The following is a 16,336-nucleotide window of genomic DNA, read 5'->3' on the forward strand; positions in this document are numbered from 1 at the left end:
GCAAATTTAAAGATCAGGGCAACCACAAACCATGATGGAGGGGGCTATTAATGTGACTAACTCATCCTGGCAGGAAATATAGGAGTCAAACCTCTAAATCACAGGGAAAAGATCAACCCAGCCAATCCACAAATTTGAGTCACTGAGACTATGCCTAAGCCCACGTGAAGCAAGCAATTGCCTGGTTAGTTTAAAAGGAGTGCTTTCTACGTGATTGAGGGAGATGGTAATGCTACCATGTTAGAACCTCTAATACACACATTCTATATCTAGCAACTCACTGAATTCCAGCAACAACTCTATGAAGTAAGTGCTCATACCTACCCTTTGAACCCCTTTTACAAATGAGAAAACTAAGCTGTAGAGTTTAAGGAACCGGCTCCAGGTCACAGAGCTAGAATGCCAAGATTTAAACCCTTGTGCCTGTCACTTTAGAACTTGCTCATATCAGTTCACTGTTGCTTCATTATACTGAAATGAAAACTGATGATTCCTTAACAAACTACTACAAACAAACTTTAGATACTACATTAAATAGAACACTATGCTAATCATTAGGTAAATTTTCTTAATTTCAAGAAGTACAGAAAATTGTTTAAGGTTTTGGCTCATTCGTTAGAGAGAGAACATTATTATTTAGAGGAGTGAGCCTTAACAGATGGATGAACTGGCCTCTCTAGATTTCTTCTAGATCTATGAAAAACAAAATATCGTAGGATAACAGAACCAGGTTAGCTCTAAGTCATATTATGCTAGTTGTTATCCAGCTATGTTTATACAGTACATTTGGGACAAGTCAGAATTGCACAAACTCTCCTTCATTGGAAGGCTGAGGTTTGTTCCTGTCTGGAACTTTGTTCAAGCGTTGAGTCTACTGATTGAGGGAGTGATTGTGGTCTGCCAAGGATGCTGTGTAAAAAGGAAGTCGTTTCTTCCAAGAGCCTTGTTTGTGTTTTTGAAAACTGTTTCAATTTGTGTCCTGTTTCCATTCCCATACCCAGCCCTCCCAAAGTAAACAGATGACAAGCAGTGGTGGTGGGGTAGTGGTGATGCAGGGGTGGGGATGGAGGTGGAGGAAGGAAAGAGATTTCCCTAGGGCAAGAGGATTTTCAAAGAACTGAAATGTAATTTGGAAATATACTCAAGTACCAAAAACAGATGGGCTTTATAGTATCAAAATCAGCCCAACGAAGCAGCATAAATGTATACTTCTAGAATTTCCATATGCTTATTCTAAAATGATCAGACATTGATGGACATTATTATACTAAACATTGATAGACATCCATATACTAAATTCCAGATAAATTAATAGCTAAATATGAATTCTTGGCACATCTAAAGGTGCATCTTTATATCCTATTCATCTCCACACATCTTCTTTTACTTCCTCAAAAAAACTCCTTTGTTTTTGGTATTTTCTAGAAGAATTGACCCTGAAATTTCCAACTATGGCACTAAAAATCCTGTAGGGTAAAAAGAGAAAGAAAGAAACAAATAAATGCATTGAGAAAATTAATTTCCAGAATTTTAACTAAGGCTGACAAACAAGCCAACTTAGAATTTCCCCTTTCCAAATCTACTCCCCAGACCTTAGTTGACCTCACACTTGGATTAGAAAATTACAGATGTGTGTCTAAAAAAAATTTTTTAGACAATATCAAAGATCTCTCAGGTTTAGATAAAGCTGGACAGAAAAATATAGGCAAAGATCATAAATGAGATAATAAGTATAATAAGGAAGTTATAACATGGCACAATCTTTGTGTAAAAAAAATGTATCTAAAATGATGTGCATTCATAGAAATTCAGAAGAGAAAGGAATGGTGGAAACTATGAGAGGAGTTAAGGAAAAATAGAAAACTTTATTTTGTAATTCTCCAGCAGAAAAATCATTTATATCTTGCCAAAATTGTTTTATATATTAAGTTAAATAATGGTTTCAAATGTGGGTAAATATGTCTTTAGTTGCAAAATTTCAGAGACAGCCTGTACTTTTTCCTGATAAAGGTCAAGCCCAGTGAGAAGTTCCACATCGCGGACCCGGGCAGTGTGTGCTTTCAATCTTTCTTCAATCCAAACAGCTTCTGGTTTATTTTCCTGAAAAAGAGAAATTACAGACTATTTTTTCATAGGGCATGATTTCACTAACATAAAGATCTTTTATTATTTAGAAGTTGTCCTTTTTCCTGTGGTGTTTATTACCTTAAATCTTAATTTGATAAAGCTAAATTTTGTTGTTTACTAACATAAAAAGAAAAAAAGTACAGAGTATACTATAACAAATAGAAACCATCCCAAAGTTTAGCAATTTTTATATTTACTTCAGATGTACATTTTTTTCAGAAATAAGATATTACAGATGAGGTTAAGTCCCCAGTGTTCTACTCAGTGTTAAATCATTATCATGAGTCAGTGTGAATTCAGTCTGTGCTTTTGAATTTTTACTGTACATCAATATACAACATACACTATTGACTTATGAGTTCTTAAGCTTGTATAAATGATAATAGAACTGGATTTCTATAATTACTTTTTCCTTCAGTCTTATGTTTGTAATCAGTCCATAGTTATATATCTAGATCGGTTTAAATTATTTGTTTTTAGCTGTGGTTTGTGGTAACACAGTTTATTTTTTTTTCATTGCCACATGGATACAAGTTTCAGCATTATAACTAATACCGTAATGAAGAACTTGGCACATGCCTCCTGTGTTCAAAAACATGAGTTTCAAGGATATATAAATGGAATTGTTGGGTCATAAAGTACCTGCAACTTTAACTTTACCAGATACTAAATCTAGGACTCCTCAAAGGGTTTAAAGTAATCTACACCTCCATTGTTATGGAGGATAATTCCTGCTTCCCCACATCCTTGCCAAATCATGGCACAAATAGTGTTTTATCATTGCTGAATTTTATTACCCTGAGCATTGTTATAGTTAAGTATCTCTTTTCAGATATCCCTTAGCCATTGACTTTTAAGAAGTTTTTTACTGCAGAAAAGTTAGTTCAATAATTTAGACCCATAGATTTATGAAATTCCTTATTCTTTACTTACTAATTTTCTGATGTTCATATGATAATGCTAATTTTTTAGTTTTTTAAAAGCAAGAAAGTTTCAAAGTTTAATTAGACAAGTGTGTTAATAACTCATTTGTCTTCAGCGCAGTGGTTTACATGGTTTTTAAACATGAGGGTTAAAGTAGACAGCTTATTATTTGAACCAGAGGAAGCATGAGAGGAAATTACTCTGTTTCTAACCACTAAAGCATTTCTCTGAGTGAGATTCATGGTGTGAGTTAAATTTTATTTGAAATTGATATGCAATGTACTATAATTTGAGCCCCTGTTTCCAATGGGGATCTAATTCATTTTTTTTCTCTTCCCTGTCTTTACTATTTCACATTTCAGCAACATTTAATAATTTTGATCACTTTTTTCATAAACTTTTCTCCCACTTGGCTTATATTACTTTACTCTTTCCTGGTTTGTTTGGTATCCATTCAACTAAATGTTTACTGAACACCTGACTAGGTCTACCCTTTTTTAAGACTGAAACTAAATCATCTTAAAGGAGAACACATAACTCTACCTCGGCAAGGGTAATACTCAAGCTCTTTGATACCAGGTAGCTCACAGGCACCAACCAATCTGAGCAGAAACCAGCTATAGACAACTGCTCCAGCTTAACCAGCATGTGCCAACTGAATGGCAGCCTTGTGTATAGACAGCCTTTATGAGTTATATTTAAATTTTTGCTTTTGAATATGCATATATATGTATTAGAACTGCTACATAATTAGAAATATCATATTCTCCCAAAGTACAACTCACTTAGTTTTTTGACGTGATATCGATTTCAGCATTTTTTCCCCGCCCACTTCCTTATTCTCTCCCCTCAACCACTTACAGTCTAGTTATTGCTGCTACTGTACTAATGAAACTGCTTTATCAGGGGTGAACTACTTGAACGGATTTTGTTTAGACCTTCCACTTAGTTGACCACCTCAAGCTTCTGAAATTCCCTACTTTTTCTCCTGTACCTCTAACTCTTTACTTGTTTGATGAAAACTTCTGTTTCCTTAACTGATTATAGTTTTTTTTCCATCCTGGAAATATAGACATTTCTCTCAATTTGATGTTTGGACCTTTCCTTTTCACTTTCTTCACTTTGGCAGTTTTATTTCACTCCCACAATTTAACACCAAACCTTTCTTTACAGTTCTGCATTCTCTTCAAAGTTCCATACCCATACTTTCCAATATTTGCTGGGTAATTTTATAATAATAATAGTCACTTGGACTCATGGCAATATTCTCATTGATCTGACAGGAATTTAACAATACCAAGTTAAGTGAGAAAAGAAAAAATGAAAAGGAGGGCAGTAAAAAGATGGAAGGAAAACAAGAAGGCAGAAAATAAGTAAGGCAAAATTAATCTAGTTCCCTAGATTAAGTATGAGGTAGAATGAAACCTTCCCTATCATTTCTATAACTGGTGTCAGTTCCCTCAATCCTCTTGTAGTGGGAGTACCAATCCCACACTGAGGGATTAAAATACTTAAAAGTGCAGAGTTTTCATACAATGTGTCCCTTAAAGCAAGCCAACTATTTCACTGGGAGCTTAAAGTGTTCTAATGCTAGTGGAAATACTAGATGATCTGGATTTATTAAGGTACAGTTTGTACTGTACTTTCTGGATGATTTGATGAGAGGGGGTTTTACCTGTACAAAATTTCATTTAATGTTGACTTTAGACTATAATCCCATCACTAGGTTTGATTTCTTTATAATGGCTAGAATTGGTTGTTGAGATTAGGATTTTATATAAAATAGCTCATTCAATCCACGCAACAACTTTTGTGAGAGGAGGTGAATATTTTTACACAGTTGAGGAAAGTGACATTCAGTATTTACCCAAACAAGCCAATTCAATAACTGAACCTATGACGTCCAAATCTCAAACTCGCACAAGGGTTTTTCACCATGGAAAAAAACACAAGTCAGTTAAGGAAACAGAAGGTGTCATCAAGTTCTATTGGTACTGCTGCTTCTTATATATCCTTCCAGATATTCAACTAGTTTCTCAGTCTGGACCACCAACAGCAAATGTATCCTTCCCAAAACAATGATTGTCTTATGCATTTCCTGACCAGTAATGCCTAAATTTTCAGTCACTATAGATTCTCATCCTGCCTCACCCCTTCCTCACATTTAATTGACAGCTATATCTTATTAACTTCACAATCTCTCTTAAAACCATAACATGGTTTAAGTTTGCTTTATACTTATATTATGGCTCATAATTATCTTTATAGATGTCATACTGCAAATTCCTTAAAATCTTGGATAATGTGCAATCCATCAGTAATGATGTCTTATTCAATAGAGATGATGCCTTATTAATTCTGAGGTCATCTCCCCTTTGGATGATGAAAGGAGGTTTCATATCATTTGTACATTACCTTGAAATTTAAGCATTGAAGGTAGCATTTTTAACAGATGGAGAAGAAGTTAAAGAACAGAAGAGCATGAGCAATGATGTTGAAGTAGGGAAATTCAAGATGTGTTAAAGTAATATCCAGACTTCAGCTGGCCTGGAACTTGGGTCTGCAAGGTCAACTGAGGGTAAATTGTGAAGGTTTAAATACAAGCTGGGAGACTTTGTTTGCTTTTTTTATTATTATTATTCAGGATAGATAATCAATGTTTTGGGAAAAGGAAGTATGTCATAATGAAAAACTAAATTTTAAGGTAAGTTGGCAGTTTTGTGTAGAAATGAAGGGGAGGACAGCAGATAATGAAGTTGCTTTAGATTAATTTCCAAAAGCCCTCACAGAAGGAAATAAGGGCCTAGGCCAGGGATAGCAAAGTTTCTTCTTTGCATACCCATTCTAATCAATCCATAATAGCTACCTAGAACCTCTGTGATAAAGTACTATTTAACCCTGATTCAGCAGTAAAAAGCACCACATGGTATTAGCCACCACTGTCTGCCACTGGAAGAGGAAGTGAAGAACGTTGGTTTAACCTTATCTGAACTAAATAAAAATCTGACAAGAAAAGCAGGAAGAGATTTAACTAGAAAACATCTCCTAATAGGTTCTTATTTAAAAATTCTTGCTCGCTCTGAGGCCACAGATGACACACTGGTTAGCCCCTAACCTTTGCCCTTCATCTTTAGTGAGTGAAAGACCATTTGAACACTCAGGCTCAAATCCTATCTTCTACAAGACCCAGCTAGAATGTCACCTTTCCTGCCAGCAAGCATATCTCCTTTGAAATCTGCATCAATTTTATTTGCCTCTCTTGTCCCACTTATCTCTTCCTTCTTTTACTTTACTAGGCTTCTAAGTAATAGAGTATGAGCCCATTTGTATAGAATTCATGTCTGATTTATCTGTGTACCTCCCATTATGCACAGTATGGTGAAGGCAGTTATTTGTTGAACATCCGAAAGAATAAGGTTGATCCCAATCTGGCCTAGAAACAAGGCTCTAATTTCCAGTCTCTAACAGTCTGTGGAATTCCTCCACATGAGCGCCCATTTCTACAAACCTGACATGCCTAAATTTAATTATCCTACATATCTGCTAAAATTGTTCTCATTCCTAACTTCCCTCTTTCTGTCTTTCCTAATTGCCTACATTTAAAAATCTCTGATTCATCTTTGAATCTCTCTTTTCTTTTGGATCTTGGCACCCAATTATTTTCCAAATCCTCTCCATTCTTTACTTCTTCCAAGGTTCTTCCTAATCCTCTCAAGGTGTTCAAATCCAGCCCATCCTTCAGGGACCAGCATTACTCCCCCTCATTTTATGCAACCTTTAATGATTATTCCAGCCAAATGTGTTTTGAATTTGAAATACTGAATCCTTACAACAGATTATGCAATTAATTCCAACTTTGTGACATCTCTTATATTTTAATTTATAAAAAATTACTTATGTTATTGACTGACCCATTTATGTTCTTTATTTCATTTATCCTCATTTATATATCTTATTTATATATCAAACTTATATAGGAACTCCTTGAGAACAGAGAAAATGTATTCCTCCTTGCTGCATTCTAAAGAGCTTTCATGATACTATACTTTAATAAGTATTATTTGTTGAATAACTTCAGTCCAGGATACATACTTCTTTTCTATAAAGAATATAAATGAAAGTTGAAGTAACTACATATCATTTGTCTTGATCCAAAAAAATTTTGATGTGGACTATTACATGATGTGGAAAAAAAAGGGAATGTTACTTCAACTACTTATTTTGTGCTTGTGTGTGTGTGTATATACAATTTCAGACTTCTTGTTTCAAGTTGATGGACTTTTTAGATTTACATATTCATTCAGGAAACATTAATTTAGTGTCAACTTTGGCACAGAACATTAACATTTGTGTTCAGAATTAAAGTGTTGATAAGATACCACCCTCTCTTACATTGGTGAGTATGAGTAAAATGTATATAAATAACATACACACTATATGCATATATAAACACATGTTCATGTAGACATATCTACATTTAAATTGATGCTAATTACCTAGAGCTCACTAGTCTAAAGAAAAGTTTTAAAATGAGGACATTTTTACTATAGTTCAACCCATGAAACATCTGAAAATTATACTGCAGTCGGAACACACTTATGAAAGCTCACACGCCCCCAGCCTAATTGTTCCCGGTCCTGAGGACATTCCCGGAGCACACTCACAGGGCAGCTCTCCACGTTGGTAGGTCGGTGAGGAATGATAAAGGACAGGACATCCAGCCACCCAGGGCAGGCATCAGGGGTGTAGCTCTTATTTTTACAACTAGTCAACACCACGAAGTAGTGTGTTGGGATGGGAACATTGGTGTTGGCTACGTATCTAAAAACATAATTGAAAATATTTGATTTTATTATATATTTGCTTCCAAAGTTTATAAATGTCTTCATATACTTCTGGAGAAAGGCCAAGGTGAAAATAGGGTTAAAAAAAAAAAGTAAGTGAATTGAATAGAAAGTAGAAAATCTTATCACACATTTTTCAGACTTCAGTGAGCCAGAACAGAAATTTATAGAAGTGCAAGCTTGGTCATTTTAATATTTGGGGACAATATTAGAATACAAAGAAAAGCAGACCATAATATGCCTCCTGTGTTTCCTAGCTGTGTTGACTTTATACTTCACAGTGACATTTTCTAACAAAGGAGGGGCTGGGACCAAAAGAGCCCAATTCCAACCCAGCGGTGCACGTCCACTGGATGTTCGGATGAGTACTAATCCCCTAACGTTCTATGACTTAATGTTTCCTCAGTTCTAACACGGAGGTGATTCTCTGCTGCCAGCTTCACAAGGTGGACATGGTGATAAATTCATCCAACTGATGTGACAGTCCTTTAGTTTCATATAATGAACATGAGAGTGCTTTTAAAAGTTTTAAGTGCAAAATAAAGGTATATTAGTATGAGAGTGCTAAAGGAAATACTAGCTGGTATAAGTAGTAACATAGTACTGTGATTTTGAATTTCTACAGGGACCCAGAGGTAGATTTTCTAGGTTCATATTCTGGCTTCATTAATTGTGAGATGTGGACACAGTACTTAACTTCTCTGTGCCTCAGTTTCCTCATCTTGAAATGGGGCTAATAGAAATGCTTTGTGGATTAAATGAAGTACATGTGTTTAGAAAAGTACCTAGCCTGTAAAATGCTACCAAAGCATTTGCTGCATTTATAACATGGTGAAATATAGGACCATAAATACTGAAATAAGGACACAGTAAGCAAAATAGGAAAGGCCACACACACTTAGGAGTCACAATGTTACTTTGTTGGAAGGTACAGGTAGCAATCATTGCTTTGCATCATAATCTAGGCTCAGACAGTGCAATTGCTTAGTTTGGATCTACATACATTTTGATAATAAAGAGAAATAATGGATAAAACTTCTAAAACTCTCTATTCCTATCTGCTGCATTCAAAAGTAATTCTTAGAAACATGTTATGACCAGGTTTGGTACAAAGATGTACAGTTTCGTAGAACTAGCTTTCTACATGAAGCCTACACCCTCTCCTGGGTGATAATTTTATGAATCACCCACTATTGGACAATATTTTAAATCATCACTACTTGATTTTTCTTATTTATTGCTGGACTGGTTCTATATTTACCAATAATACAGTGAGTCTTCTCTATCTCCTTAACTTTTCTTTTGTCCATTAGTTTAAGACTTTCCCAAATTTAAGTTTTGCTAAACTTTTCCTTGTACATATTTTCTTTGTACATCAGTTTAAATTTTTGCTGTATAAAACTTTCACTAAGTATTAAGATAAACTAGTTGAAAATGGTCAACAGTAACATCTCTATATAAATATTACTCAGTAATATTTAGGATACTGAGCTTTTATTTAAAATATTGAGACTTCCCATTATGATACTCTGTTGCTAAGTAAAAAAGTCCATTTGGTTTCAAATTACTTACTCTGTAATTTCATTTGGAGCATCAAAATGACCATCATAATTATAATCAAATACTGGTCCACTAACCACATTTACTCCATTTCTTTCCATAGCATGTTTTACAAGAAGAACACTGTGAAAATAATCCCACATGTCTAAAAATAAAAGAATAATGTGTTAATAATTCGCAATCATAGTATAAGTCACAGGGATGGTAGCACAGCATGGAGAATACAGTCAATGATTTTGTAACATCGTTCTATGTTGATAGATAGCAACCACACTAAAGGAGGTGCAGACTGGTCTTATGTTTAAAACATTACATGAGATGTTTCAGAAATTATGTGAGAGATTCTTCCTGGTTCTGTTTAAAACATTAGAACAAAATGACTCAGTGTCAGAAACAAGATACAGTAACAAGATGTGTTTTAGTTTGTAAGTTCATAGAGTCAGGTATTTTTAAATTAATAATGTAATTATCTACTTACATTTGAATGCTTCGTACATAGGGACCAGATTACTTGTAATTAAAGCATCATATTGACTATCAGAAGTTCTATTGTGTGCTGCAAAACAAATGAATTTTATTAAATCTATCTTTCAGAGATAATATGACATACTATGTAACAGGCAAATCACTACTACATAAAATTATAAATCATTAGCAGTCAAAACACAGACATATAAGTGCTCTCCAGTAGAGATTATCAATAATGTGGGGAGTTTTGTGCATTTGATAGCTGTAGTGGGTTGAATGGTGATCTCAAAAAGGTTATGTCCAAGTCCTAACTACCAGCCCCCACCCCCATCCCAGTGAACTTAATAGGCAGGAAAATTGGGTCTTGGCAGATGCAGTTCAGTTAAGCATTTCAAGATGAGGTTATCCTGGAGTTACGGTGGGCTCTAAATCCAATGACTGGAATCCTTATAAGGAGAGGGAGGGTCCAAAAAAGGAGAAACTCAGGAAAAAAAGGTGGTGTGAAGATGGAGGCAGAGATTTCAAATGATGCAGTTCCAAGTCAAGCAATGGCTAGATCCCCAGACCTTGGAAGAGGTAAAGAAGGATTCTCTCCTTCAGAGGGAGAATGGTCCTGCCAACACTTTAATTTTGGACTCAGGGCCTCCAAAACTCTAGAATATGTTTTTATTGCTTTAAGCCACCAAGTTTGAGTCAATTTATCATAGCAGCTGTGGGAAACAACCATAATACTGATAAGAATGCATAGTTACTGAATGTGCACAAAATAATGCCATTATAAATAACTCTTGGACGTGCCGTCTAGCATAGAGGGCCATGTACTCTTGAACCAGACCAGCTGGGTTAGAACCTCCACTGCCTACCAGCTGAACCTCCTGAGCAAAGTGTTCTGTCCCTCTGTGCTTCATTTGTCTCATGGAAACATTGTGAGTTTTTAAAAATCTGCAAGCCTAGAAAGGTTTATAATAATACTTTTTATATTTCAACTCTATGTGGGTATCTTAAATAATACTTAAATGAAAGGCCTATGGGTGGGTGCTAAAAGGCAAGGAAAAACAAGTGGGATTTTTCCTTAAAATTTCACATGCTGTTCACAGTCCTCAGATCCCCTATATGTCTTTTCTACTCTTTAAATCAACCCTGAAATTTGGGAGGGCCACCAACATAACATTACCTCCTTCTCAGAGAAAAATAAGAATGAGCGTCTAATGGAATTTCTAACAAACAGAATTTATAGTGGAGAGTTAGATGGGAGTTTCATTTTATCCTTAACACTTTTTGAGACAAGCTGTTCAGTTCTTAATTTCGTTTCCTTGTCAATGCAAACATTTCTATATCATCCAATATCTTATGGCTTAACAGATACCATTTTACATGCCAATTAAAAAATTGTATTCATAAAATGCTGCAACTATTTATCCTAAGGTATGCATAAAAATGGTAGCTCCAATTGTCTGTAGACAGTGTAATGAGATCTATTGGTTTATCCTAATTCTGTATTTGGAGTTTAAATTCATGATCTATTTGTTTTCATTATGCCTTCTTTTTTCCCACTATAACTCTGAGAATCTCTAAGTTATAAATCTCTAAATTGACCTTGCTGGTCATGGTTTCCAGGAAAATGAAGCCAAATATCAAGAGCAGACCCATTCCCAGAAGCTAAAATTGCTGAAAATCTCATGGGTGAGTTAATGAAAATGACATTTCCTGATGTACAGGGAAGCAATTTGAGTTTTAGAAAAAACACACTGGCTTTTGCATGTTCCTAAAAAAAACTCCAAGTTCATTTGGCTGCTAAATCCACAGTTGAAAGTTGTTGGACATACTGCATGAACGAGAGGCCTGAATTCCAGCCTGATTTCTTTTCACAGGCACAGCTGCATTCTCCGTGCAGTCCTTCGCTGGGGCAGTAGCCAGAAAAAATATTTTTTTAGATGCCTGTGTCCCTCTCCAAGGAATCTTTAGTTTTAAAATTAAACTTAAACCTGCCCAACTCTCTGAACATCTGGGCCATAATAGAACTGATGTGTCGTTCCCGCTGCAAAATTTATTAGTCTTTATTATAGCCATTGCACTGCTTCAGACCAGCCCACAACCACTGGAAGCCTCGTGGGCAGCTTGTTTAGCCCAAGCAGGTAGTTTGGGTGGGGAGCATATGTTTAAGGCACATGCCCACATTCAGCTGATGAGGGCTTTCTAAGCTGCTGCTCTAAAAAAGAGTTATACTAACCAGGAGGATAGAGGAAGCCGTGGGTGATATTCTTGCCTGGTAAATAGAAGGAACATTTTTGGCTCTCAGAAGAAGAAACCCTGACATCAGCCCGCAGACAGTCTGGGACAGTGGGAGGAAGAGGTGATGTGTCTCCCTGTTGAAAGAGAGAGAGAAAAAAAATTACTCCCCCAGTTGTGGTTCACCCATCACCTTATATGGTTTGTAACTTCCCTAGAATGTTTTCCATTCAACCTTTTCCTATTTTCTTAGTGAATCAGGTCTACGTAAGCAATGGAAATGGACATCTTCATCAATGCTTTCCTCCGTGGTTCCCTTCTGGTTAGGGACACCAGGAAGGCAAATCAAATGCACCTTGGAAAGGAATATTTGCAGAAGAGAAAGTGAATTGAGAGCAGATGAATAATGTGAGCTACTGCTAAAAAACAAAAGCCTTTTCAGGATTTAACTTTAAAGCATTGATGTATGTTTTGCCTGCAAATAAAAATTGAAAATAAAACAAACATCTTATTTTTAAGATACACATAAGAACTAAGGATATTATTCCTCAGTTAGGCAAGTACTTCTAATTAACCTAAAATTAATTCAAAGAAGCTGTAGGTATCTCAGCTTACTTACTTGGGGATTTAAATACATTTATAGCTATGCTACATTCATTGTGAAATATAGGAGTGTATCTTTTATAATTTTTCTTTGCAACTCTATTCATAACTAATAAAATGACTTATTCACTAGCAGGCATCCCATAAATGTGCTGCCTAACCTAAGTATTTAAGATAACAGCATTACATTATCTTCATATTTTGATTAACATCTACTCGTAAGTAAATGTTTTGCTATTCATTTAATTATTTCAGAGATTTTGATTTACATGCCCTCTACTGCCCACAATGTATTCTTAACAATCTTTAAAAATATAATTTATAAAAAAGTTAAATTACAATGTCTTTCCTGTATTCACTACATTGTGTCAAAAGCAAGAATTAGATAGCTATGGCAACTAAAATGTATGTGGAAGTCATTTTACAATCTACATGTATCAAATCACGTTGCATGCTTTAAACTTATACCATGCTGTATGTCAGTTATATCTCAATAAAGCTGGGAAAAAATAAATAAATAAAAATGTAAAAGATCAGTTCACAAAGAAAAAGGCAACATACACCGTGTGCTATGTACATACACAGTAGAGTACCATGAGGAGGTATAGAGCAGGCAGGAGATAAAGAAATGGTAAGTCTGGGGAAAAGCATCCAGAGAATGAATCCCCTAACATACCAAAACACTCCAGTTGGAAAACACTAGGCAGAAGTTGAATAGACTTCTCGACTCGATTGAATACATTTATTTTTGCTTCCTTCTGAAAGCCCCTAACAAGAACAGTAATTATGAAAATACATAGGGGATGATAAGAAATTTTCAGGAGCTGGAAATTAGATAAATATATTTGTCTACTATGGTAACCCGACTTAGATATAAACAGTGACAATCAAAAGCCTATGTATGGCTGGGGAAAGCACACAAAAAAACTGACTCCTACTGCAGAACCCCCTGGGGTAGAACTTGGAGTCTCCTAAAAACAAAATGTGCATAGGTCTGGAGAGAAGAGGATAGGCTGAAAATCTGTAAAAAAGGCTAGACAGAATGTTCACTCACTGGAGAGGTTGAGCCAGAGGGATGATTAGACTTTGTTAGGACACAAGACGCCTCAGGAAGCAGGTGCACCATATTGAAAGCAATGGAATTTTAAAAAATCTGTATACTGAATGGTAAGATCCCAGGCTCATTGCTCTCATGTAGTGTGCAGATTTTATATGCTGGGTCAGATTAAAACTGTCCTTTCTTTGGAAAACAAACAAGCCTGAAAGGAAAACAGGATACTTAAACAATTGGGAATTCCTAACAGAATGGCTGGTTCTTGTCCTGATGAGCCTGCAGTGAGGCCTATTGGCAGGCAGGTCCCAGCCATGTAGCTTTGTGCCTAACCTTTAAACTATGAGCTGACAGCCAAGGACCAACCACTAGACATTCTGTGTGGGTCAGGATGGGAATCAAGAAGAAAAAGAGACAATGCAGAGAGCAGAGGAATACTTGCTCCTCAGAGAGATGAGCTTATACATGGCATCCATATAGAAAGAACAGAAAGCAATAGAAAAGGAAAGAAAAGAGATAGAGCTCTTGGGAGTTAAAAATATGGCAGCAGAAATAAAACATTCAATAAGATATAAGATGAAATTGCAGGTATCTCTCAATAAGTGGAATTAAGACAAGAGGATGAAAAGGGTAAGGAACATATAAAAACATTAGTGGATCAGTCCAGAAGTTACTGTCTCATTAATTTTGAAGAAAAAGTATTTCTAATATTCAAATGCTAAACCATCAGTTAAGCATATAGATAGAATAAGAACATTTGAGACACACAAAGTCTCAAAAATGTATCTTTCCCTTCTTCCTTTCTCAGGAAACTCCTGAGTGATATAGTCTACCAAAACAGAAATAAACCAAGAAATATGAATGTATTTCTGTTAGAGGTGGTGATTTAACTCTCACCATTTATTTCACTCTCCTGATGGCAGACACTAGAAAGCTGAAAACATTTGTTTATATTCTTTCAAAAAATATATCATAGTAAACAGTTCTGAATGACCAGTTTTCTTCACTTGGCATAAATAGGTACAGAAAGATGTAAAATAGGAGAACCAGGAGCACTGATTGCTGACTGAGTCTGACCTGTAGACATCCAGAATGTAAATTGATGTTTCCACTACATATCTTTATCATTTTACTCTGAAACTTGACATGTTGAATAAATTTTCCTTGAAGAAGTGTACAATACATAAATGTACCATAGATGCATTTTCCATAATGTGAGGGAAATGAAATGCCTATATTCAACAGTTAAAATTATAAAAATGTTAAGGAATTTATTGTCATTTTTAATGAGACTGCAGCTGTGAAAGCTGTGCTCCAACAATTTAATCGGGCAAAATATTTTACTATTTTTCTCAAAGTGGCATGGACTTTGGTTTGGGGGAAATGGACCAAGGTGGCTTTAGCCAGAAGGTACTAAAAGAAAATTACACGTTTTCTGCTAATTGAAAATCTTGTTTCTTTCATACCAAACTTGAAACCCCAAATATAAGACTAGGAAAGACAGGGTGTGACCTCCTTTATAAAGGTGAGATTATGCAATAGACAGCCCTCTAGAAGGATGTGGGAAAGTATGGTCACATCGCCTCTGCCTCTTGGGCTCCTGAGGGAAGGCATAGTAAACCACCCCTCCCACCCCTACCCTACCACCCCTGACACACAGAAACAGCTTCAATGCTGCCATCTTTTCAGAGTTCCTTAGTGTTTTTAAGCCAGGGGATAGAAAGTCAGGTAAACAATAAATAGAACTCAGACGCTCAGATAAAATCTGAACTCCCTAGCTCTCAAAACTCTTCAAGAGAAGCAGATGATAAGCATAGACAGGAAAGTGAAATGCTTTCATTTCTAGTAATGGCGTGGGGATAAAATAATACTTGAACAGGGGATAAAACTGTTTTTATTGAAGTTATAGACTACCTATAGGCTGAACATAAAAGCTAAAACTTACTTAAAGATTGGACAGTTACAATCTTGCCTTTTTTTAAGGATAATAACTGCACATTTTAAGTTATTTTTCAAGTCATGTGATATTTTTCTACAGGGAAAAATATTTGTATTACAAAATATTTAATGTTTAATATTTCTTAAAGTAAAAAAATGTTTACAGTATACAAAATGTCCCTAGTTTTTGAGACTTACAAAGCATGAGTGGGTCACAATTTCTAATACTGGAACTAAAAACCTTTAGAAACAAAAAATATGGGAGAGGTATATACACATATAGATAAAGAGGGAGATATTTTTAAAGCGAACTAGATTTTTTTCTCTGAAATAGACCTTTGATTTCATATAAAGTTTATGAAGCATATAGTCTAAATAACAATCATAAGTCTTACTCTTATTTTCAGTTTTTCACCTAGGAACAGAAAAAACAGTTCAGATCTTTCTACTGAGTAGGCCCAGAAGCAAAATCCATAGACAGTCTGATCAGCTTTAATGGTTTTGAAGCAGCTGCTACAGGACCACGATTTTAAATCACAACTACTTCCCCAGAACTCTTCTGAGATAACAACACAAATTAGAAAACCCACCA

At 35.5% G+C, this 16,336-nt stretch overlaps 1 protein-coding gene across 1 annotated transcript in view; it reads right to left on the bottom strand.

Annotated features, from left to right (window-relative positions):
- Nucleotides 1–1,845: 1,845 nt before the first annotated feature.
- The window catches only part of ENPP3 (ectonucleotide pyrophosphatase/phosphodiesterase 3), a 71,638-nt gene continuing 57,147 nt past the window's right edge, over nt 1,846–16,336 (bottom strand). The window contains exons 21-25 of the mRNA XM_036903779.2: nt 12,154–12,289; nt 9,934–10,011; nt 9,468–9,600; nt 7,716–7,872; nt 1,846–2,100 (exon numbers count right to left, since the gene is read on the bottom strand). Of these exons, the coding sequence (XP_036759674.2) occupies nt 1,930–2,100; nt 7,716–7,872; nt 9,468–9,600; nt 9,934–10,011; nt 12,154–12,289 (675 nt within the window). The 3' untranslated portion in view covers nt 1,846–1,929. The remainder of the gene's footprint in view (nt 2,101–7,715; nt 7,873–9,467; nt 9,601–9,933; nt 10,012–12,153; nt 12,290–16,336) is intronic.

Source organism: Manis pentadactyla, chromosome 12 (genome assembly GCF_030020395.1).
Source record: "Manis pentadactyla isolate mManPen7 chromosome 12, mManPen7.hap1, whole genome shotgun sequence".
In the NCBI taxonomy this organism is placed as follows: domain Eukaryota; kingdom Metazoa; phylum Chordata; class Mammalia; order Pholidota; family Manidae; genus Manis; species Manis pentadactyla.